This window comes from Chiloscyllium punctatum, chromosome 18 (assembly GCF_047496795.1).
Source record: "Chiloscyllium punctatum isolate Juve2018m chromosome 18, sChiPun1.3, whole genome shotgun sequence".
Taxonomy (NCBI): Eukaryota; Metazoa; Chordata; class Chondrichthyes; order Orectolobiformes; family Hemiscylliidae; genus Chiloscyllium; species Chiloscyllium punctatum.
In genome coordinates, this window is record NC_092756.1 from 101,316,165 (window position 1) to 101,338,616 (window position 22,452).

The 22,452-nt window shown below is 39.6% G+C and overlaps 2 protein-coding genes across 10 annotated transcripts in view; one reads left to right on the plus strand and one right to left on the minus strand.

The window, feature by feature from the left end:
- Window positions 1-20,879, minus strand: part of LOC140489438 (transcriptional enhancer factor TEF-1-like) — an 87,478-nt gene extending 66,599 nt beyond the window's left edge. For 3 of the 7 annotated variants that reach the window (XM_072589001.1, XM_072588999.1, XM_072588998.1), the window contains exons 1-2: window positions 20,368-20,877; window positions 20,036-20,147 (exon numbers count right to left, since the gene is read on the minus strand). The gene's annotated coding sequence lies outside the window, so the exon portion shown is untranslated. Of the gene's footprint in view, window positions 1-20,035; window positions 20,148-20,367 lie in introns of all 7 variants that reach the window. The other 4 variants (XM_072588997.1, XM_072588995.1, XM_072588994.1 and 1 more) reach the window with 4 other exon arrangements.
- Window positions 20,880-21,560: 681 nt separating this feature from the next.
- The window catches only part of LOC140489439 (uncharacterized), a 107,321-nt gene continuing 106,429 nt past the window's right edge, over window positions 21,561-22,452 (plus strand). For all 3 annotated transcript variants that reach the window (XM_072589002.1, XM_072589004.1, XM_072589003.1), the window contains exon 1: window positions 21,561-21,664. In XM_072589002.1, coding sequence (XP_072445103.1) covers window positions 21,586-21,664 — 79 coding nt within the window. In that variant the 5' untranslated portion in view covers window positions 21,561-21,585. The remainder of the gene's footprint in view (window positions 21,665-22,452) is intronic.

Below are 22,452 nucleotides of genomic sequence, written 5' to 3' on the forward strand. Positions count from 1 at the left end.
CACCATGCTGCTGCTGCCTCACCAGTGCCAGGAGTCCCTGCTCTATGCCTATCTCAGCCAGGAGTCTCCAGCTCCTCTGCTGGACTAGGCTGTTGTCGCTATCTTGTCAAGAGGCCCGCTCCAGCTGCCCTCCTCGAAGATGGCGAAGCCAGCAAGGTGACATATTGAAAAGTCTGCTGCTGCCACCGTCCTGGTTGCTGGAGAAGCTTTGCTGCCACTGCCACCACCAACCCCGATGCCAGGAGGACATTCCTGCTGTCGCTGCCACCACCACCTCCAGTTACTGTGAGGAGCTGTATCCACCATTACCTCGGAGCACCAGGAGGAGTTGCTATTCAGCACACAGCCTACTCTAACTGCCATGCTAATTTCACTGACTAACCTGCCACAAACAGCTCCAAAAGAAAAGAAAAAATGATAGAAAGAGAGCCAAGTGAAAAGAAAGAAAAAATAATCCTGAGCATTGTGGCCAATTCCACCAATTCCTCTCTCCATCATGTTCATCTTCACCAAGTCAGCCAGTAGGAAGCCCACTGGAGGGGAGGTCTACTGCCAGGTGGGATTGACTTGACTGGACTTTGTTCTGCTAAGTAATACAAGCAAGCATACATCCAAGAGATTTTGTAATTTCACAATTCAGCTCCTAATCTTAAAAATTGTTCATGAGCCCTTCTGTATTTCACAGGTTAATAAAGTGAAAACACTTCTAACTTCCAACTTTCTACCTATCTACCCACTTTGACATTTTAAGAATTCAGCTTCTTGAAAACAGCACATTTGTCCCGTTCAGAATTTCTGCAGCATTGCAACAGTGTTTTCAGTGGGCCCTTCATTTTACTGCATTTCACTTTAATGATGAAAGGGGAATGGAATTCACATCAATTACAACCAAATCATTGCACTATCAAATGCTGTAAGAATTATATCATCTGAGTGAAACACAAAAAGGGAGAATTGAGTGAGAAATGTGGAACAGTCTCAGCTTAACATACTTGTGCTTAACACTATCTTTTAGTTTATTTTACTATTTCTGTAACTAAAGTATTCTGTACCTAGATATGTTTTACCAAAGACAGTACTGTGTATGGTGACATGGTACAAGAATATAGTGAAAAGTGTACACTGTACTAAAGTGACAATAAACTTAAATCTATCATCGTGGAAAAATCAATCTGGCAAAGGTAGACTGGAGGCAGGTTTGTGGAATCCAATCAAGATAACGTCCTCAAATAATACATCACGAAAAATCAGGGCAGAGATTACAAGAAACAACATCTGTCAGCTCAGCTTCTCTTATAAGGCAGAATTAGGCAGTTTGGTCCAAATCTGCTCTGCTAGTCAGTCAATCATGGCTAATGTTTCTTAATCCCATTCTCCTGCCTTCTCCCTGTATTGCTCGATTCCCTTACTAATCAAGAATCTCTCTCTATTTAACCCCCTCACTTTTCGAGGCCCAAACATTCCTATCAGGTGAAGTAGCAATTTATTTGGAATGTCTTCAGTTCAGCTTGCTGTATTCACCACTCAATGCAGTCATCTGTATATTGGGGAGGTAGAACAGATTGCAAGACCAGATCTGGAACACTTTGGTATACTGCTCAAACATGATCCTAAACTTTCAGTTGCCCATCATTTAATTCCTTAAGACACTCCATTTTGACCTGGCTTTGTTTCCCTAGACTATACCATTGTAGGAAGACCAATAAACCCATCATGTATATATTCTACAGCCCTCTGGACTCAAGATGGAATTAACTTCAAATTTAAACCTTTCCCTTGCATAGTCTCAACACCAGCTGTCATTGATCATTCTGTTTTAGATTTGCATCACCTCCAGATGGATTTCTGTTTCTTTATTTGTTCTGTTGTCACCTTCCCTTATGCCATCATTCCTTGGTCAACAATCTCTCGAAATTCCATCCTACTCAAGATTTTCCTTTTTGTTCTTTATCCTCTCTCCACCTTTTCCTACATTTCTATTTGTTTAAAACTGGTCAAATCTATTTTTTCCGATTTGATTGTAGGACATTAATTGTTTCCCTCATTCCATTGATGTGCAAGATACAGGCTCACTGACTTGAGGAGGGATTTACATTGGTAAGAATAGGGGATTGGTTAAAATACAGAAAAGAATAGTAGGAATAAAAAGGCACATTTTAAATGTCAGGCCATAGTTTGGTCACAAGAACCAACATTGGTGCCTCAGGATTTGTAATCTACATTAAAAGAGTGAAGGGTAATGTATCCAACTTTGCTGCAGATACATAGTCAGCTAAAGAAAGACAATGCAAACAATTTTCCCAACCCCTTGGAAATGGGTTTGGAGGCTGATAGACCAGGAATGGAACAAGAGATCTCCAGGTCAGATCTCAGGTGCTGCTTCCAGACAACTTTCCCAGTTTGAGCAGCCACAGGTACTGGCAATCTGCACCATGGAAAGGACCAGTGTCAGACAATTCAATTAATTCGGGCTCCAAAGTCATTCTCTCCCTCCACAATAAACTTTTCTAAGTTTCAAAATCCCGACCTGTCCTTCAGGAATCAAACTCCCTCCGGAGATAATTACTACACTGCACAGAAGGTTATGGATGGCAGAATTAATTGGCAAGATTGGGGTTGCAGTGCTTATTGGTGTCTAGAATTGTCACTGGAAGGACAACCTTTTATCTCAAGGTCCCTTCATAGCACTTTGCCATAATTTTCACAACCTGAACAGAGGCCTGTGTGTGCACTTCCATTTTGCACTAAGTCTTTCTCTTTCCCAGCAGTGTTGGTCTCTCAGTAGGGCTGTCATTTGGGCATTGCTCAAGGCTGTCAATTAGGCCAAATGCTTCCCTGGATGATCCACTGTTCTTAAATGGACTGCAAAAAGGTGCAGGTGATTAATCAGGAAGATGTCTCAAAAAAAATCAATCTGGCAGGTACATGCTGAGGCTATAAATGGGCTTGGGACCTGCAAACATTCTGGACATTACAGGAAAGCGCAGCCAGAAGTGTGTGCAAATGGGTCAAACAAATTAAGACTTGGCAGCAAGATGGCAGATAGAGTATAATAAGGGAAAATGAGGTAATTGGTTTCAACACTAAAAAGATAGGAAGTAGGAAGGAGTAGACCAATCAGTCACTGAGCCTGCTCAGTCATTAACTAAATTTCCTGGCTGATGTGATTGAGACCATAACTCAAATTTTCCCACCTGTACTCCTTAGGATCATCTAGCACAGCCTATCGCATTTGCACTGACAAAAATCGACCCTACTTTGTAGCACTCAGCCTATAGCCTTGAATGTTATGACATCAAGTACTCATCCAAATACTTTTACAATGTTGAGGTTTCCTGCTTCAATTACACTCTGGCAATACATTTCAGATTTCCACTATTCTCTGGGTGAAGATCAAAAAGTGTGTTGGAACATTGTATGCTATTAAAGGAGCTGTATAAATACACATTGTGGCACAAATCCTTAATCACTCAGGGAACAGATGCCATACTTGGATTTTGGTCTTAGAGACTATGAATGCCCTGCGAAGTTAATGGGCGTTTGTTTCAGTAAAAGTTTTGTATCGTGCAGTACAGAGGTGGAGGGATAGATTATAGGACATATGCTTTATATGCATAATGAGACTGTCCAGTGAATCACAGTACCCTGGAAGGTTAAACAAAAACTCCTCCATACTGTTACACAAATTTGTACACTCAAAATGTTCTTCTCTCGAATGCCAGACCTTCTCCCACTAGTGTATCATCCTAGTACTACAGGTGGTTCTGCTCTAACTTGCGTTTCCTTAATGTGAATTCGCTGTAACGTGGTTGAAGAATTAGGGACATGTTTTCAAAGCGCAAATTTTTGAAACGTTGGCTGTAACATGATTACATCACCAATACCTCAAGTGCTGTTTCTAAAGTGCAATTTTTCTATAATGCGGGCTTACATAAGAACACAACCATTGCATAATAGAACTGCCTGTATAACCTAAAAATACTCTTTCAATAGCAGGTACTTTAAACAGAATCTACTGTTTATACTTCTGAAGGCTCTTCACAATGGGCGGAGAATGAAGTTTTCAAACATCTGCTTTTGCTCTTTGTTGAAACCCAAGCTACAAATGGGTGGCCCTTAAGCAAATGATGTTGTGATCAGCAGTTTTCGCACATCGGAGTGTGTTCTGATACAAGGTAGGTGTAGCTGGTTCCTAACTGAATAGCAGCGAAGGGCATTGTGAAGAAATTATTTTTTTACAGGCAGTCCTTCTTTAGCATCTCTCATTCTGAACAGCTGCTAACCCAGACTAACACCACCTGTTGCAGATCTTAATTGGAGCACAGTAAAAACACAGCCTGGAAAGTGCAAGCTGACAACAAGCAGAGTCATTCAACAGCAGTGGGACCCCGTGCTGACAGCTGCCGGCCGATAGCATGTGTTCTTCAATCAATTAAAACAAACTTCAATTTGTTACAAACTTGCAAAATATTCTCGATTAAATGACCAACGAACACAAAAACATTATTTTTAATCGTAAAAATATAAAAATAAGCACTGTCTTTATGCAGTAAATAAAGAACAAAACAGTTATAGTTAGAGCACCATACAATCCAGAAACTGTGTGTCTGCTGTGGTTCAATTGATAGCGCACCGTGTCTCGGAATCACAAGGTTGTATGTTTTAGTCTTAATCTTACTCCAAGATTGGAATACAAAAAAGGCTAACATTCCAGTGCAGTCGTGAAGGAGCACTGCTTTGTTGGAGACGCTGTCTTTCAGGTGAAACTTTAGTCTGGAGGTGCCAGGTGGATATAAAAGACCACGTGGCACCATTTTTGGATGCATCCATCATTCTGCCTTTCTAAACCACAGAGCAGGATATAAACACATGCTGCCATTCATTTTTAAACATAACAGCTTTCAAACAGTAGTATCAAACAATTTACTGGAATAGATACAATATTTACAGGAATGGTGAACTGAAAGCTTCCATCCATTAGGAAAGACTGAACTGGTTGTTTCCTTTTCAGCTCTCCTATGTTGTGAGTTTAAATTGTCACTAATTATCCAGAACCAATGTACACAACTGAAGGTGATTAGCAAAAGAGACAATGACATGAGGAAAACCCTTTAGAAAATGCAGCGAGAGTATCTGGAATGCACTAGTGTGGTTGATGCAGATTCAATTGTGGCTCTGAAGAGAGAATTAGACAATTATTTGAAAGGTTTTGGAGCGCTGCTTCTTCATCAGGTGGTTGTGGAGTACAAGATCATAAGACAGTATTTATAGCAAAAAAGTTTACTGTGTGATGTACATGAAATTATATATTGAAAAAGACCTGCATTGTTTGTTAAGTGTCTCATCTTTTAGAACGAGAATATTGATTTCAGTTCTTTCATATGTAAATCACACAGAACATTTAAAAGTTACATTCTCAAGTGAACTTTAACTATTGGTGTCATGTCAGCCTCTCACGGACTTGTACCCTTTAACACTCACACAGATACACACACTCTCTCACAGACAGACACACTCATAACCCTCACCCCCCCCCCCCCCCACACACAGTTCGAGGAGTGAATTTGTAATTGCAGAATTACATTTTACTTTGCTCAAAAACTGCATGAATCCATGTAAGATTCTTTAAATCCAATTTTTAGATTAGAATCAGTCTGACCATTGTTGCACAGATAGTCTCACACCTTAAAATGCATTACTGAGCCAACATGACACCAATAGTTAAAGTTCACTTGAGAATGTAACTTTTAAATGTTTGCGATTTACACATGAAAGAATTGAAACTAACATGTCCATTCTAAAACATGAGACTTAAATAATCCAGGATTTTTTCAATATATAAATTTCAGTTACATCACACTAAACTTTCTATAAATTCTGTATCTTATGATCTTATTCTCCACAACCACCTGATGAAGGAGCAGCGCTCCGAAAACTAGTGCTTCCAAATAAACCTGTTGGACTATAAACTGGTGTTGAGAGATTTTTAACTTTGTACATCCCCAGTGCAACACCAGCATCTCCAAATCCTGAAAAGGAAAAGATTTGGAAGGTTTCAGGGAAAAAAAAAGTGATGGATAGTCAACTAGGAAAACGGCTTTTCCTGAGCAGGTTAATGGGCTTCCTGGTTATTGGTCACTGGGTGGTTGAGCAATGGTGCCACCAATTTCCCTTTTCATTCTTACAAAGAAAATGTTAGATGACATGGCCAGTAGCTGTCACACCTCTAAAAGAGGAAGTTGTGTCGGTCTTTCTAAAAAACCTAAAGCCTGAATAAAGCCAGTTTATTCATTAAAAACAACTAGTTAAAGCAGAGTCTTAATTTGCAAACGGGTTGCTCAGACCCTCTTTCAAAGGAATACCTGAAAGAGAGATGCTAAGTCCAGGAAACTAAAGATCACTTCAGTGAACCCAATAGTTCTGTGGACAGAAGCCATCTTCTCAGTTTGGCCCGACACCAATAAAATCAATGTTAGTCTGTCTCTGTATGTGCACGTGTGTATAGAAGATTTAAAAGAGGCGTAAAGCTTAACTAGTAGCATTATATGTCATAGTACAATTTTTTTATCTGTCGCTAGAATCTGTTTATAAAAAAAATAGTAATTCTTATTAAGTCCAAAAGCCTGGTCGGTGTTTTCTGTTCACCTGGATCTAAGCAGACAGTTAAACTGAAGAATATGTGCCTACTTTGATAGGATTCCAGGAATTGGGGGGTTTGGGGGCACAGGTGAGCTTGATTTCCAGTGTTCTCAGTGAGGCATTTCACACAACAGATCACTGATAAGTCTTAAAAAGAAAATGGATTAGAGTGGTGCTGGAAGAGCACAGCAGTTCAGGCAGCATCCGAGGAGCAGGAAAACCGACGTGTCGGAAAAGCCCTTCAATCAGGAATGAAGGGCTTTTGCCTGAAACGTCAATTTTCCTGTTCCTCGGATGCTGCCTGACCTGCTGTGCTTTTCCAGCACCACTCTAATCCAGAATCTGGTTTCCAGCATCTGCAGTCATTGTTTTTACCCCTTTACGTAATAAGTTTGTAGTCCAACAGGTTTAATTGGAAGCATTAGCTTTCGGAGCATCGCTCCTTCATCAGGTGGTTATGGAGGACACAATTGTAAGGCACAATCCTCCACAACCACCTGATGAAGGAGCGACACTCCGAAAGCTAGTGTGCTTCCAGTTAAACCTGTTGGACTATAAACTGGTGTTGTGTGATTTTTAACTTTGTACACCCCAGTCCAACACTGGCATCTCCAAATCATCAAATTTATGTAACAAGAGCAGGTTATTGCAAAACAAAATTGATAGAAATTACTTTGTCACATTAGACATAATTACAAGACTATCAGGTGCCACAGATAACATGTCTGTCTCCATTGAACCTTAGAAGAATGAGGGGGGAATCTTATAGAAACATAAAATTACAAAGGGAAATAGATAAAGGTAGAAGTAGAGAGGATGTTTCCGCTGGTGGGTGAAAATAGTACAAGAGAGCATAACCTCAATTAGGCAGAGCAGATTTAGGACTGAATTGAGAAGGAACCTCTTCATCCAGAGGGTTATAAACCTTTGGAATTCCCTGCCCAATGAAGTAGTTGAGGCTTCCTCATTGAATGTTTTTAAAGCAAAAAGAGAGATAATTTTTTGAACAGTAAAGGAATTAAGGGTTTTGGTGAGAGGGTGCATTATTGGAGCAGAGGCCACAAAATGATCAGCCATGATCTTATTGAATGGAAGAGCAGGCTAGAAGGGAGACACAGCCTACTCCTGATCCTAGTGCTTTTGTGCAATTCCCCAAGATTCTACCCATAGACTAAATGGAGCTTAATGCAACTTCAACATCAAATCTTCCAAAGCCATGTTAATGCAAGTTTTTTAAAAAAACCCTTAATTAAAAATTATAAGTTAATGGTTTTATCCATTTCTACAGTAATGACTGCCTGACCTTCCACACACTGTCTGCACAAGTCTGTGACTTCATAAATTTAGACAGTCTGGAGGTTTCACACATCTTCCAGAATGCATAGACTTCAAATTTAGAAGATTGGTAGTTCTTTGGCTTGTGGATTGTGGCCTCAATTCTGATCTTGACTGTATTGATCTGCAAATCATCACCATCATGACATTGTTCACTGGGTTCACCCCAAGTGTTATTGAATGACTGATTTGATTTATTATTCAGACAACACCAGGTTATAATCCAACAAGTTTAGTCAAAAGTACAAGCTTTCAATGTACTGCGCCTTTGTCAAGTGGGGCAGGATCATAGGACACAGAATTTGTAGTAAAAGATCAAAGTGTCATACAACTGATGTGATGTGTTGGACAAACCTAGATTGCTGTTAAATCTTTAATCACTTAGAATGGGGATATAAGTTTCAATTGATTAATATGCAAATCCCAGAACTTTTTTCTAGTCATCTATGGGCAACAAATGATCATTGCTAGTCAATTGAATCTTGGGATATCTGTCCCATTGCTATTGGGGTCTCTTATCTACACCTGCTGCCCTATGCCCAAGTGCAGTAGCCATCATGCAAATGAAACATGTTGTTAGCAACCTGCTGACTGGTTAAGACTTTTTATTTTTGCAAACATTTTTATATAGTCCCATGGTCTCAGCTATTGTACCTCCTTGACTGGATAGGGAATAGACTCTCCAGTTTTCATATCTGGAGCAATTCTGATGGCAATAAACCACACGAATGGGGATGGCTGGGTAATTTAAACAATATTGTATAAAAGTCAGCATTTTCCTTCAAAAGGGACTTGTCTGTCTGGACCCCACATTCAGCTTCCTCATTATACTGTATGTATCTCAGCAAACTGGTAACATGTCCAAATCTAAAGTGGCTGCAAACTGGCTGAAAGTATTTTTGGGCAAACCGCGGTCCAATTTCTGACACAACCATGTCAGGATCCCATATATAGGGAAAATTTCAGGCAAGATCCTGACAACTGCTTCCATAGTGGTGGAGGAGAACATGTTTTTAGCCTACCTCTACAGTGAAAAATAGTCAACAGCAATAATCAAAGCCATCCATTGAACAAACAGATCACTCTGATAAATAAAAAAAGGGTGAAAAGTTAAGAATCCATCTATCTCTGCCTTAAAATATTCAAAATGCCATTCTTTAAAAAAAGTGGTGAAGGAATTCCATAGATGCACAACCTTCAGTAAAAAAAAATCTTGGCTTTAAAGATCCTGGCATTTAAACGGGGACCCTAGCTCTAGATTCCACACAGGCATCAATCTCCACACCTACCCTGTCAAAATCCTCAGGACCTTGCATCTTTTAATAAAATGTTACTTCTGACTCTATACTCTGGTAGATTCAATTTTAGCCTGTCCAACCTTTCTTCATTCCCAGGGCTAGTCGTCTCTGAACTGCCTCCAGTATATTCACATCTTTCCCTAACTAAGGTGACTAATGTCATACACAGTAATCTAGATGCAGTCTCATCAGTATCCTGTATAACTGAAGCATAACCTCCTTACTTGCTGAGTTCAACTCCCATGATAAATGTCAATATTCAATTAGTTTTCTTAATTTCTTGCTATACCTGCATATTAAATCTTATGATTCATGCACTAGGATATCCAGATGCCTCTGCACCTCCGAGCCCTCACCATTTAGGTAATATACTGTTTTTTCACTTTTCCTGCCAAAATGAAGAATTTCATTTTCACGTATTATGCTCCATTTGCTATATCTTTTCATAACCTCCTTGTGTCGTCTTCACAACTTACTTTCCTATCTATCCTTGTATGATCAGCAGATTTGGCAACAATCCCATCATCCAAGTCATTTATATAAATAGAAAACAGTAGAGATTCCGCAGGGATCCCTGCAGTACGCTACTCATTACATCTTAAACTAAAAGAGACTTGAGCTACCATTTCCTCTTAGCCAGAGAAAATTTCATCCATGCCAAGATGCTACCCCTTACACCATAAGCTTTTATTTTCCACATCAAATAAGAACAGCATGCCCACCAGTTCCCTGCCAAACAGCCTGTATTGCCTCAAAAGAACTCCAATAGATTGGCCAACATGATTTCTCTTTTGCAAAGTCTTGTTGATTCTGCCCGATTATCTCGAACTTATCCAAGTGCCCAGTTATAACTTTCATAATAAAGTTATGACATTTTCCCTATGACTGTTATTAAGCTCTAATGGTCTTTTTTTTTGCTATTTCTCTCTAAGATAAAGGAATAACATTTATTATCTTCCAATCTAATGGAATATCTACAAATCAAGTTTTGGAAAATTAAAACCGATACATTCACTCTCTCACCATTTTCTTTTATCCTAGGGTCTGAAGTCCATCTGGACCACGTTTCTGTCAGCCTGCAGCCCCAACAATTTACTCCATGTCATTTCCTAGATGATTGTGTTTTCAGACTTCCTCCCTTCTTTCCATTTCAACTGCTGGGATGGTACTTGTATTTTCTATCATGAAAGTGGAGTCACAGATAAATAGGACGGTGAAGGCAGCATTTGGGATGCCTTCCTTTATTGGTCAGTGTATGAAGTGTAGGAGTTGGGAGGTCATGTTGCTTCTGTACAGCACACTGGTTAGGCCATGTTTGGAATACTGTGTGCAATTCTGGTCTCCCTCCTATTGGAAGAGTGTTGTGAAACTTGAAAGGGTTCAGAAAAAATTTACAAGGAAGTTGCCAGGGTTGGAGGGTTTGAGGTATAGGGAGACGCTGAATAGGCTGGGGCTGTTTTCTCTGGAGCGTCAGACACAGAGGGGTGATCTTATAGAAGTATATAAAATCATGACGTGCATAAATAGGGTAAATACATAAAAGGTCTTTTCAATGGGTGAGGGGAGTTCAAAACTAGGGGGCATAGGTTTAGGATGAGAGGGGAAAAATTTAGTACAGACCTAAGGGGCAACGTTTTCCAGAGGGTATGGAATGAGCTGCCAAAGAAAGTGGAGGAGGTTGGTACAATTACAACATTTAATTGGATGCATATACGAATAGGAATGGTTTAGAACAATATGGGCCAAATGCTGGCAAATAGGACTAGATTAATTTAGAATATCAGGTCAGCATGGATGGGTTGGACTGAAGGGCCTGTTTCCATGCTGTACATCCATATGACTCTAAGAGGGAGCCTCTTGTGGTATAGTGCACCTATCTCGGAGCCAAAAAATCCAGGTTAAAGTTTCGCCTGCTCCAGAGATTTGTCACAGCATAAGACGACTAATATAAAATCTATTCAATTAATCTGCCATTTCTATAATCAATTGTCCAGTCTCACTTTTTGTGGGACCACTGCTCACCTTATTAACTAAATATTTTTTAGACCCTCCTTTTTTTTAAAAAAAATTGGCCAGCTTTCACTTCTACTGGAATTTTCTATCCTCTTTTTGGTCATTTTTGTTGATTTTATATTCTGTCCAGTCTTCTGACCTACTACCATTGCAGATTTATGTACTTTTGTTTAAAAAAGGAAGATTGTTACTATCTTTAAAGTTTCTAGTTAACCAAAAAAGTGGGTCCATTTCTTGGAATTTTTATTACTCTTTGAAATGTAGCTGTACTTTGTATTGTGAAATATCAACTCGAATACCTGCCACTGCATCTCTATTAACCTATCCTTTTATCTAAAATTTGCCAATTCACTTCAGGCCAGCTTTGGTTTTCATACACATTTCTCTAGATTAGATTAGATTCTTTACAGTATGGAAACAGGCACTTCAGCCCAACAAATCCACACCGACCCTCTGAAAAGTAACCCACCCTATATTTACCTCGACTAATGCACCTAACACTATGGGCAATTCACCCGAACAGCACATCTTTGGATTGTGGGAGGAAACTGGAGCACCCAGAGGAAACCCACACAGACACGGGAAGAATGTCTGTGTGGAGTTTGCATAGTCACCGGAGGCAGGAATCGAACTCCGGCCCGTGGCACTGTGAGGCAGCAGTGCTAACCACTGAACCATCGTGCCACCCATCTAAGTTTTGTTTTGTAGTATCATCTTTGTTACGCTCTTATTTCTCTCAAAATGTAAAAAAAAAATCACTCACTTTGACATATGGCTACCACATATCAATCGTATCTTGTTGCATAGGAATAGAGGAAGGCCATTCAGCACCTTCAGTCTGTTCTGCCATTTAAATAAGACCATTGCTGGTTTGTGGTCTAACCTTTGGCCCATAATCGCTCAATACCTTCACTTAACAGAAAAGGTGATCCATTTCTAATTTAAAACTAGTACTTGATCCACCATCTACTGCCAAAGAGTCCCAAACCACCAGCACAGTTTGGGCGTAGACATCCTTCCTAATAGGTCTCCTATATAGTCTGGCCTTTAACGCCCAGACTATGCCCCTAGTCCCAGAATCTCCAAACAGTGGAAACAGTTTATCTTTATCTAACCTGTCTTTTCCTGTTAATATCTTGAAGGCTTTGATCAGATCACCTCATAACCTTTTAAATTCTGGAGAAAACAAGTTTAATTTCTATAATCTGTCTTCATAACTTAATCCTGAAGTCCAGATAGCAAATGAATCTCTTGAAATGTATAAAGAGTGTAGAGGCATTCTTAAAAGGGAGATTAGGAAGGCAAAGAGAGAATGAGATAGCCTTGGCAGATAAAGTCAAGGATAACCTAAAAAGGAGATTCTACAAAGTAGAAGAAAGCAACTAGAGAGAGTCGGGCCCTTAAACTCAAGAGGTCATGGTTGTATTGAACCTCAAAATGAATATTTTAACAAATTAAAATGAATATTTTACATCAGCTTTTACTGTGGAGAAAGAAATGGAGGCTAAAGAATTTAGGAATAAATATTGAGGTTCACATTGTAGGAGTAGTAGTGCTGGAGATCTTAGAAAATATAAAAAAAAGGACCTGATCTAGTGAGAGACCTTTTGCAGAAATATTTGTATCATCTATAACTATGGGTGAGGTGCCAGATAACTGGAGTGGCTAACGTTCTGCCTTTGTTTAAGGAAGGATGTAAAGAGAATCCTGGGAACTATAGACCTAAGAGTCTGAATTTGGTGGTAGGAAGTTGGTGGAACCGAATCTGAAAGATGGATTTATAGGCATTTGGAGAGGCAAGCAATGACGGAGGATAGTCAGCATGGTTTTGTGTGAGGGAACTTGTGTTTCACAAACTCGATTGTGTTTTTTGAGGAAGTAACCAAGAAGATTGATGAAGGCAGAGCGATAGACATGGTTTACTTGTACTTTAGTAAACTCTTTGACAAAGTTTCACATGGCAGATTAATTAGATCTCTTGGGATTCAGAGTGAGTTTGCCAATTGGATACTGTATAAAATTGGCTTAACGGCAAGAGACAGTGTTGGTGAAGGGTTGTTTCTTTGACCGGAAGCTTGTAACCAGTGGTGTTCCATATGCTTGGTACTGGGTCTACTTTTGTTTGTCATTTGTATAAATGATTCAGATAAGAATATAGAAGACATGGTCAGTAAATTTGTGAATGACCCCAAAATTAGTGGTACAGTGGACAATGAAGAACAGTATCAAAGATTACAAAAAAAAAAGATCAAATGGGTCAATGGACAGTGGAATAGCAGACGGGAGGTTAATTTGGATAAATGAGAGTTATTGCATTTTGGTAAAACAAACAAGGGCAGGATTTATACAATTAAAAATAGGGTCTTGGATAGTGTTGTAGATCAGAGACACTTAAGGGTTCAGGTACATAATTCTTTGAAGTTTGTGTCACAGGTAGACAGGGTGGTTAAGGTGGTGTTTAGCACGCTTGCATTAATTGCTGAGTCCTTTGACCATAGGGCTTGGGGTGTCATGTTGAAGTTGCACAGGACGTTAGTGAGGTCTCTCCTGGAATAATGCATCCAGTTCTGGTCACCTTGTTATAGGAAGGATATTATTAACTAGGAGAGGGTTCAGAAAAGATTTACTAGGATGTTGCAAGAATGGAGGTTTTGAGTTATAAGGAGAGGTTGAATAGACTGGGATACTTTCTACTGGAGCTTAGGAATTTGATGGGTGACCTTATCGAGGTTTATAAAATCATAAGGTGTATAAATAAGGTGAATGGCAGTTGTCTTTTCCCTCGGATGAGGGATTTCAAAACTGGGGGAAGTGGGGGCATATTTTTAAAGATGAGAGGAGAAAGATTTTTAAAAAGACATGGGGGCAACTTTATTTTTAAACAGAGTGGTTCATGAGTGGAAGTGATGGATACAGGTCCAGTTACAATGTTTAAAAGACATTTGGATAAGTACATGAATAAAAAATATTTGAAGGGATATGGGCCAAGCGCAGGCAGGTGGGACTAGTTTAATGCAGAAACAGGTCAGCACAGACCGACGGGACAAAAGAGCTTGTGTTTCCACGCTGTATGACTCTGACACTCTTATAAACCTACAAGGCTAAATTGTGGTACTCTGATCGCTCTAGTACTCCAAGTGGGGTTTTAAACCATGGTTTTGTTTATTTGCAGCATAACTTCTGCATCCTTATATCCAGATGTTTGGAGTATAAAGGTCAGCAATGCATTAGCCTTCATTATTTTCTGCATCATGCATCTTAAAAATATATGCACCCAAACGCCCAAGTCTCTTTGGGGAGCCATTATATTAAACTTCATATCATCTTGAAAGTACCCTGATCTTTCCTTTTTCAGTCCAAGGTGAATAACCTCACTTGTCTACATTGAGCTCCATCTGCCACAGTTTTACCTATTTAACTAGGCTGAGTATCCCTTTGTCTACAACACTGCTGTTTGTCATCAGCAAATCTGGAGATATGACTTTCTATGCCATTATCCAAGTTATTAATAACTAGTGAATAATTAAGGCTGTAACAGATTCATGTGGGACACCACTGGTCACGTCCCACCAATTTGAGTACCTACCCATTATCCCTACTTTCTGTAGTCTGCCATTCAATGAATTTCCCAGTCATGTCAGCAGTTTGCCTCAGCTCCATAGGCTTCTATCTTAGTTAATAGTCTGAGACTTTATCAAATGCCTTGTGAAAGTCCTTATAAACATTCAGAGACATACATTTATTATCTCTCCCATCTCCTGTGGTTCAACACAAAGACAACCTCTTTGATTTTTAAAGATCCTATGACTTTAGTCAACTCTTCAAAAAGGTTTAATGAGGTTTGTCAGGCATGACCTACCTGTCATTAATCCATGCTAGTTCTCAGTGAACATTTAATTGACCACAACTAACTGTTGTGGTCAGTTACACATCTTCAGTTATAAACTTCAACATTTTCCCCACCATAGATGTTAGGCTAACTGGTGTTTAATTCTCTGGCTTTCCTCTTTCACCCTTAAGCAAACTGATTTTCAAATCCAGACAGACAACTCCGGTCTGTAGGGAACTCTGAAAGTTTGATGCTGTATTCAGTGTTGGGTTTGTCCAATCCAATGAATGACTCAGCATCCCCTCGAGAAGAAGAATCTATCCTAATACGCCGCCAGTTGTCTTATTTGTTTGAAAAAGGCTTATGGCAAAACTCACTTTGTTGCTTAAAGGGGAAGCTTCCTGATTATAAATGATATAGCATCCTCCTCAGTTTGACACTTTATACTGTAGTGTTGCGTGTAATATACCTGCAATGTTGAAAATGATTCTATAGGTTGTGTCTTTTGCTCCTCCAGCCATGGTATTTGATTTGATAAGATAGAGAGACTCATGCTTGTATCAAGCTCAAAATTACCAAGCTGATCATTGAAATATGTTTTGTCAAGCTTGAAATCAATTGGACCCCATTTTCCCCTTGGAATGCACTGGGTATATTTTCTAAAGGAAGAAATCCAACCACATCAAGCTTTTTCTTTATGAGTAAACAATTGGCTTTTCACTGGGTAACATTCTTTTGTCATAGCTGGGCACTTGTCAGTGTTATAGAACAACAAAGCCTTACACTAATTCTTAGCATGCTGGATGCAATAGTGTGTTACTTTGGTCAGCTTCAGACTTAAGTGTTGAATTTTGAAGCAATTCTGTATTTCAAGAACTTTTCTCCAAAATGACTAATTCCGTGTTAGATCTGGCCTATCTTCTGACATTGAATCCTTTTGGAAGTATTATTTCACCTGCCATTATTTCTTAACCTGTTTATTTATTATGATGCTTTTAAAGCTTGTCGTTTTTTTTCCTCTATGAAATCAATGCTGCTGAAATTTTGTCTTGAAATTCTAACTGTGTAATAATAATGATGCAACTTTTTGTCTACACACTTTAAAGTTCTGTATTTAAAGTTCTGTAATTGGAAAGTCAAACCAAGGTGGGACTCATACAGTAAATGAAAAGGTCTGAGGAGTGTTGTGGAACAGAGGGACCTAGGAATGCAAGTACAGGTACATGGTTCTTCAAAAGTAATGTTACAGGTAGACAGGGTGAAGGCATTTAGCATGCTGGTCTTCATCAATCGAGGCATTCAGTATAAGAGTTGGGACATTATGTTACAGTTGTATAAAACATTGGTGAATACTCACTTAGAAGTATTGAGTAAAGTTTTGGCCACCCTGTATAGGAAAGACAGTTAAACTGTAAAGAGTGCAAAGCAGATTTACAAGAATGTTGCCAGGACTAGTTGGCCTGAATTACAGGGAGAGGTTTGCCAGGATAGGATTTTATTGCTTGGAACATAGGAGACGGAGAAGTGACTGAGCTGTTTAAAATCATGACGGGCATAGAATGGATGAATGCATATAGTCTTTTTCCCAGGGAATCGGGAAAACTAGAGGGCATAAGTTTAAGGGTGTGAGGGGAAAGATTGAAGAAGGACCTGACGGGCAACTTCTTCAAGCAGACAGTAGTTCACATATAGAATGGGCTGCCAGAGAAAGTGGCTGAGGCAGGTACAATAGCAATGTTCAAAACTCATTTAGATAGGAGCATGGATGGGAAGAGTTTAAAGAGGGATATGGACCAGATGTGAGCAATTGGAACTAGCTGAGTGGGCACCATGGACCAGTTTGGTCTGAACAGTCTGTTTCCATTCTCTACATTAAGAAATATGGGCCAAAGACACCTATATGGCGTTAGGCCATAAATCAGTAATTATCTCACTGAAGGATGGAACAGACTCAACAGGCTGATGGCACTTTTCGTCTGGTGTACTTGCTGTATTCTCATCTTTTCCCATTCATGCACGGGGAGACCATGATTCCTCTGCATTACAGAGCTTTGCAATCTCTCATCATGCAGAGATAGAGTCAGAGATGTACAACATGAAAACAGACCCTTTAGTCCAACTTGTCCATACCAACCAGATATCCCAACCAATCTAGTCCCACCTGCCAGCACCTGCCCCATACCCCTCCAAACCCTTCCTATTCATATACCCATCCAGGTGCCTTTTAAATGTTGCAATTGTACTAGCCTCCACCACATCCTCTGGCAGCTCATTCCACACATGTACCACCCTCTGCGTGAAAAAGTTGCCCCTTAGGTCTCTTTTATATCTTTCCCCTCTCACCCTAAACCTATGCCCTCTAGTTCTGCACTCCCCCACCCAGGGAAAAGAAAGGCTTTGCCTATTTACCCTATCCATGCCCCTCATGATTTTATAAACCTCAAAGATCACCCCTCAGCCTCTGACGCTCCAGAGAAAACAGCCCCAGCCTATTTCAACTCTCCCTACAGCTCAAATCCTCCAACCTTGACAACATCCTTGTAAATGTTCTGAACCCTTTCAAGTTTCACATCTTTCCTATAAGTCTATTCTACTCTATACTCAATGCACATCCAATAAAGACAAGCAAACTATTTTCATCATCCTATCTACCTGCGACTCTACTTTCAAGGAACTATGAACCTGCAAGTCCAGCCCCGATTTGCCTTTCCAAAAATGTAGTGCCTTGCATTCTAAATTAAACTCCAGCTGCCACCCCTTGGCTCATCTGATCAAGATCCCATTGTAATCTAAGGTAACCTTCTCTGCTGTCCACTTTACCTCCAAATTGATATCATCTGCAAACCTACTAACTATACCTCCTAAGTTCAGGTCAAAATCATTTACCTGAAAAAAAACAGGTAATCCTAGTGGCACACTGCTGGTCACAGGCCTCCAGCCTGAAAAGCAACCCTCCACCAACTTCTACCTTTGAGCCAGTTCTGTATCCAAATGGCTAGTCCTCCCTGTATTCCACGTGATATAACCTTGCTAACCAGTCTACCCTGAGGAATCTTGTCAAATGCCTTACTGAAGTCCATATAGATCACATCTACTGCTCTGCCCTCAATCATTGAGGCACAGTTTCCCAGGCACAAAGCCATGTTGACTATCCCTAAATCAGTCCCTTCCTTTCCAAAGGCATGTAAATCCTGTCCTTCAGAATCCCCTCCAACAACTTACCCATCACTGAAGCAAGGCTCACCGGTCTATAGATCCCTGACCTTTTCTTACAGCCCTGTCTTAAACAGTGGCACCACATTAGCCACCCTCCAGTCTTCTATCACCTCACCCACGGCTATCGGTGAAACAAATATCTCAGCAAGGGGTGCAGCAATTTCTTCCTTAGCTTCCCACAATGTTCTGAGAAACACCTGATCAGGTCCCAGGGATCTACCCATCTTTATGCAGTTTGAGAACTCCAGCACAGCCCTTTTGGTAATATGAACTCTTTTCAAGATATCAATATTTACTTCCCAAAGCTCCAGTTCTTCCCTGGCAAATTAAATTTCCAATTCTGAAAGAGCGTCACTGGACCAGAAACGTTAACTTTATTTCTTTCCTGATCTACAGCCATTTTTGAATGTTATTTGTATCCTTTACACTGAAGGTAAAATGCCCGCTCAATTCATCTTACATCTCAATGTTTTCAATTAACAATTCCCCAGACTTACTTTACACAGGCCAAAAGTTCACTTAACTATTTTCCTTTTTAAAAATACCTATAAAACTGTAACACCAGGTTTTTCTCTCATACTCTAATTATCACATTTACTAATCTTTAAAAATCTATGCACCTGAACACCCAAGTCTCTTTGGACAGCCATTCCAAACTTCATTCCATCTAGAAGAGTACTCTGATCTTTCCTTTTTCAGTCCAAGGATAACCTCACACTTGTCTACATTGAACATCATACTGCTCATTTTCCAATAATTTCTGATAGAAGGGTTGTCATTGAATATTATTGGCTGTGATAGTGCCTACAGTCAAATAGTTTGTAATTCATTTACTAGGCACAGACTAAGATCATGCTTGAGAGAGGTAGTGGAAAAAAAACTATCATCCACTGAACTGGATCTTCCAAAGACAAGTGGAGAAAATGGAAGCAAATAAGAGCAGCTTGTGGATTGGCAATGAGTGACTCAACATTCCACATTGCAGTAGTAAGAGAATGCCCAGATTACAATTTAAATAAGGAAGCATCACTATCTGAGGGATGAAACAACATGGATAGTATGTCAAGAGACAAATCAGCATGGATATATTTGTTTAAATATCTATTATTTGGCATTTTACTGTGATTGTTCTTTAGTACAATGGCTTGTTAAAAGACAAGGTGAAGCTGATGCAAAGACAATTCAACAAACTAGTTGAGAAATCTGATCCATGCAGGGCAGAGAGAAGGACGGGGATTTAGAATCAGAGCACAGATCATTTCCAATCAAGTATCTATTACATTTAGTTGCATCTGAATTCAAACAAAGAAAAATTAAAACAAACTTAAATTAGAGATCTTGAGCCAATTAAAGTTCTTGAAAGAATATTCAAGAGGATTTTTTTGTTTTTAAAAGATGTGCTAATCATTTATAAAACTAGTTGAACAATATCCACAAGCACAGAACTCAGATAAAGAGAGCTATTTGCATAGCCATCGTGTCAGGAATACAACTTTGTACACTGTCTACACACACACATTCTGACATTTGCAAAAGTACCGGGTAAGTTTTAATAAGTTTTTCTGTTGTTTGCGCTCGAAGAAGGAACATTCCCACCGCATTGGCGGCTCAGATTTCGCTTGGCCAGCTTTCCCCACCCCTCGCGGACCGGGATACAATAATACACTTTAAATATTTTAGTCATTTAAAATAAAACAGAAATTACCTACAAATCGGAAATATTTGTGGAGTTACCAATCTCGGATGCCGGTCTGGTTTCCACAATCCTTTTTTTAAAAAAAAATCTGTTGTGAACAAACGCGTTTTGCTTCCTCTTCCTAAATGCAAGAATATGATGAGTTTTAAGTAAAGAGTCAAGTCTTTATTATTAAAATAATTAATAATCAACATTTAAAGTTAAGGAGAGTCTGAGATTTCTCTGAAATGCGGAAGTTCAGGCACAAAAATGTCAGAAATGAGAGCGATGCCACATTTCTGCCTTTGTCAGAGCAAAGCAACAACCGGCAGAAAGAAAAGTTTCAATTGACCCAAACTTACCTTTACTAAAGGCAGAGGCAGTTCAGCGGTAACCGGTTCAAGCTGACCGCTTTGGGGGGGCTGTCTGCAGCTTTCATTCCAAGTTGGATTTTTGGAGATGGAAACTAGACTGGTGACAGGTTCGGGAAAAATGTCAGGAATGAGCGGCTGGAATGAAATTAACGCGATGAGTCAGTCAGTGGAGGAGGAGCTGCCTGCCTCAGACACTTCGGCTTGGAACTCTTCAACAACGTTAGTGGGGGGCGAAGGAGCTCAGAACGGAAATCAATTATTCTAATAAGCATTAGAGAGTATCATGTCAATTTTGGAGAGATTTAAGATTGAATGGGAATCACGCAAGCGCTGCACTCTGAATTTTACTTCTGAATATGCGAATTCAGGCGTAGAGTTTTTCAGGTTGCTATAAAATAATGCCTGCATTTACATCACGCTTTTCAAAAACCTTTGAACGTCCTAAAACCTTTACAATTAAGTAACATTGAAGTGTCATCATGGCTGTAGTGGAGAGAATGGACGTTTCTCTGGTGAATGGGGATGAAGTTCCAGGTCTGACAAGCACCGCCTATTTCAGTCTGGGGCGATTCAGGCTGATTGGTCATGGACTGCATTTGAAAATAAAATCCACTGTATTTTCAAAATCGGCCAACTCAGACATGTTATAGCATACCGCTGGAGCACGTGGGATTTGAAAGCAGGTTTCAGGGCCAGAGGTAAGGGTAACACTGCTGCACTACAAGAGCCTGCATCTATTATTACCAACTTAATGTTCAACATTTGTAACTCCGTAAACAAGGGAATGATTTAGTGGCGAGCTACCAATGCAATGATCCCCTTTTAATTCCTGACTATTACCCCCCCCCCCTCAAATAATCGCATGATTACAAGGCATGCGTACTGAACCTATGCTCCATGTGACTGAAATCTGGATCCCACTCATTAACAAATTTTAAACAAAATTGACAGGGATTTTGGTCAAATCAGTGTTGAGTAGTCTGTATAGGTCTGCTCAGTTTATCGAAAGGATTTAGAAGCACTGCTACCTCTAAGCGCCAGAGACCCGAGCTTGATTCCACCCTCGGGCGAGTGTATGTGGAATTTGCTCATTTGTCTCCCTATTTACTCCGGTTTCATTGCAAAGTCCAAAAATGTGTAGGCTCAGTGGATTAGCCGTGGGAAATGTTTGGGTGGGACACTCTTCGGAGGGTTGGTGTAGACTCGATGAGCCGAATGGCCATATACAAGCAGTCAGGCCAATTTGATGGAGGTTTTCAAAACGACGAAGGGGGGTTTGTACAAGGTAGGTGTGGAGAAGTTGTTTTCACTTGTGGTAGATTTAAAAAGTAGGATTTCACAAATGCAAGATAACTACTCACAATCCTTTAGAAGAGGTGTCTTTATGCAGAGTGATTAAAATGCCTGGGTTGTTGATGCCAAAGGGAAATGGTTGATACAAAAAGAATCTGAGAGAAATAGGAATGGAGGGATATGCTGAAAGATTGAGAAGAGTCTCTTGTGGAACATTAAGAGTACAGACTAGTTGGCCTGAATGGCCTGTTTCTATGTTAAATGCACGTTTACGTTAAAAAAAGTTTTAAAAATTTAAAAGAAAATCTGACAACCTAAAAAAGCCCCAGATAATCATATCTCCTGGGATGGGTCAGGCAGCAGACTAATCACTATGAATGAGTTGTAAAAGTCCTCCGTCCTGTAAAACTGCTATAGAATTTTCTAGATGGTTACAGTATTGAAAGAAATTGGTAACTGAAAATATTTGTTGATCATTAACATTTTATGCATCCAATAAAGTAAACAGGGAAACTGAGAAACATAATGCAGATTGATCTGAGATTAAAACAGCATGTCGAAAATGAGAGATTTTTGTTGTGAAAATTGTACAATACTTAAATGATCTTCAGAGAATGTGACAAAACAGCCATTTCAATTAGATTCAAGTGCAATTGAACAAAATAATTTGTGAAACATTGAGAGAGAGAGAATGTAAGGTAAAGCAGGAGAGATAAATAGGAAATTATCAAATATGTTAAAAAGGAAAAAAAATGGAGAGGAAAGAAGATCATGACAAGA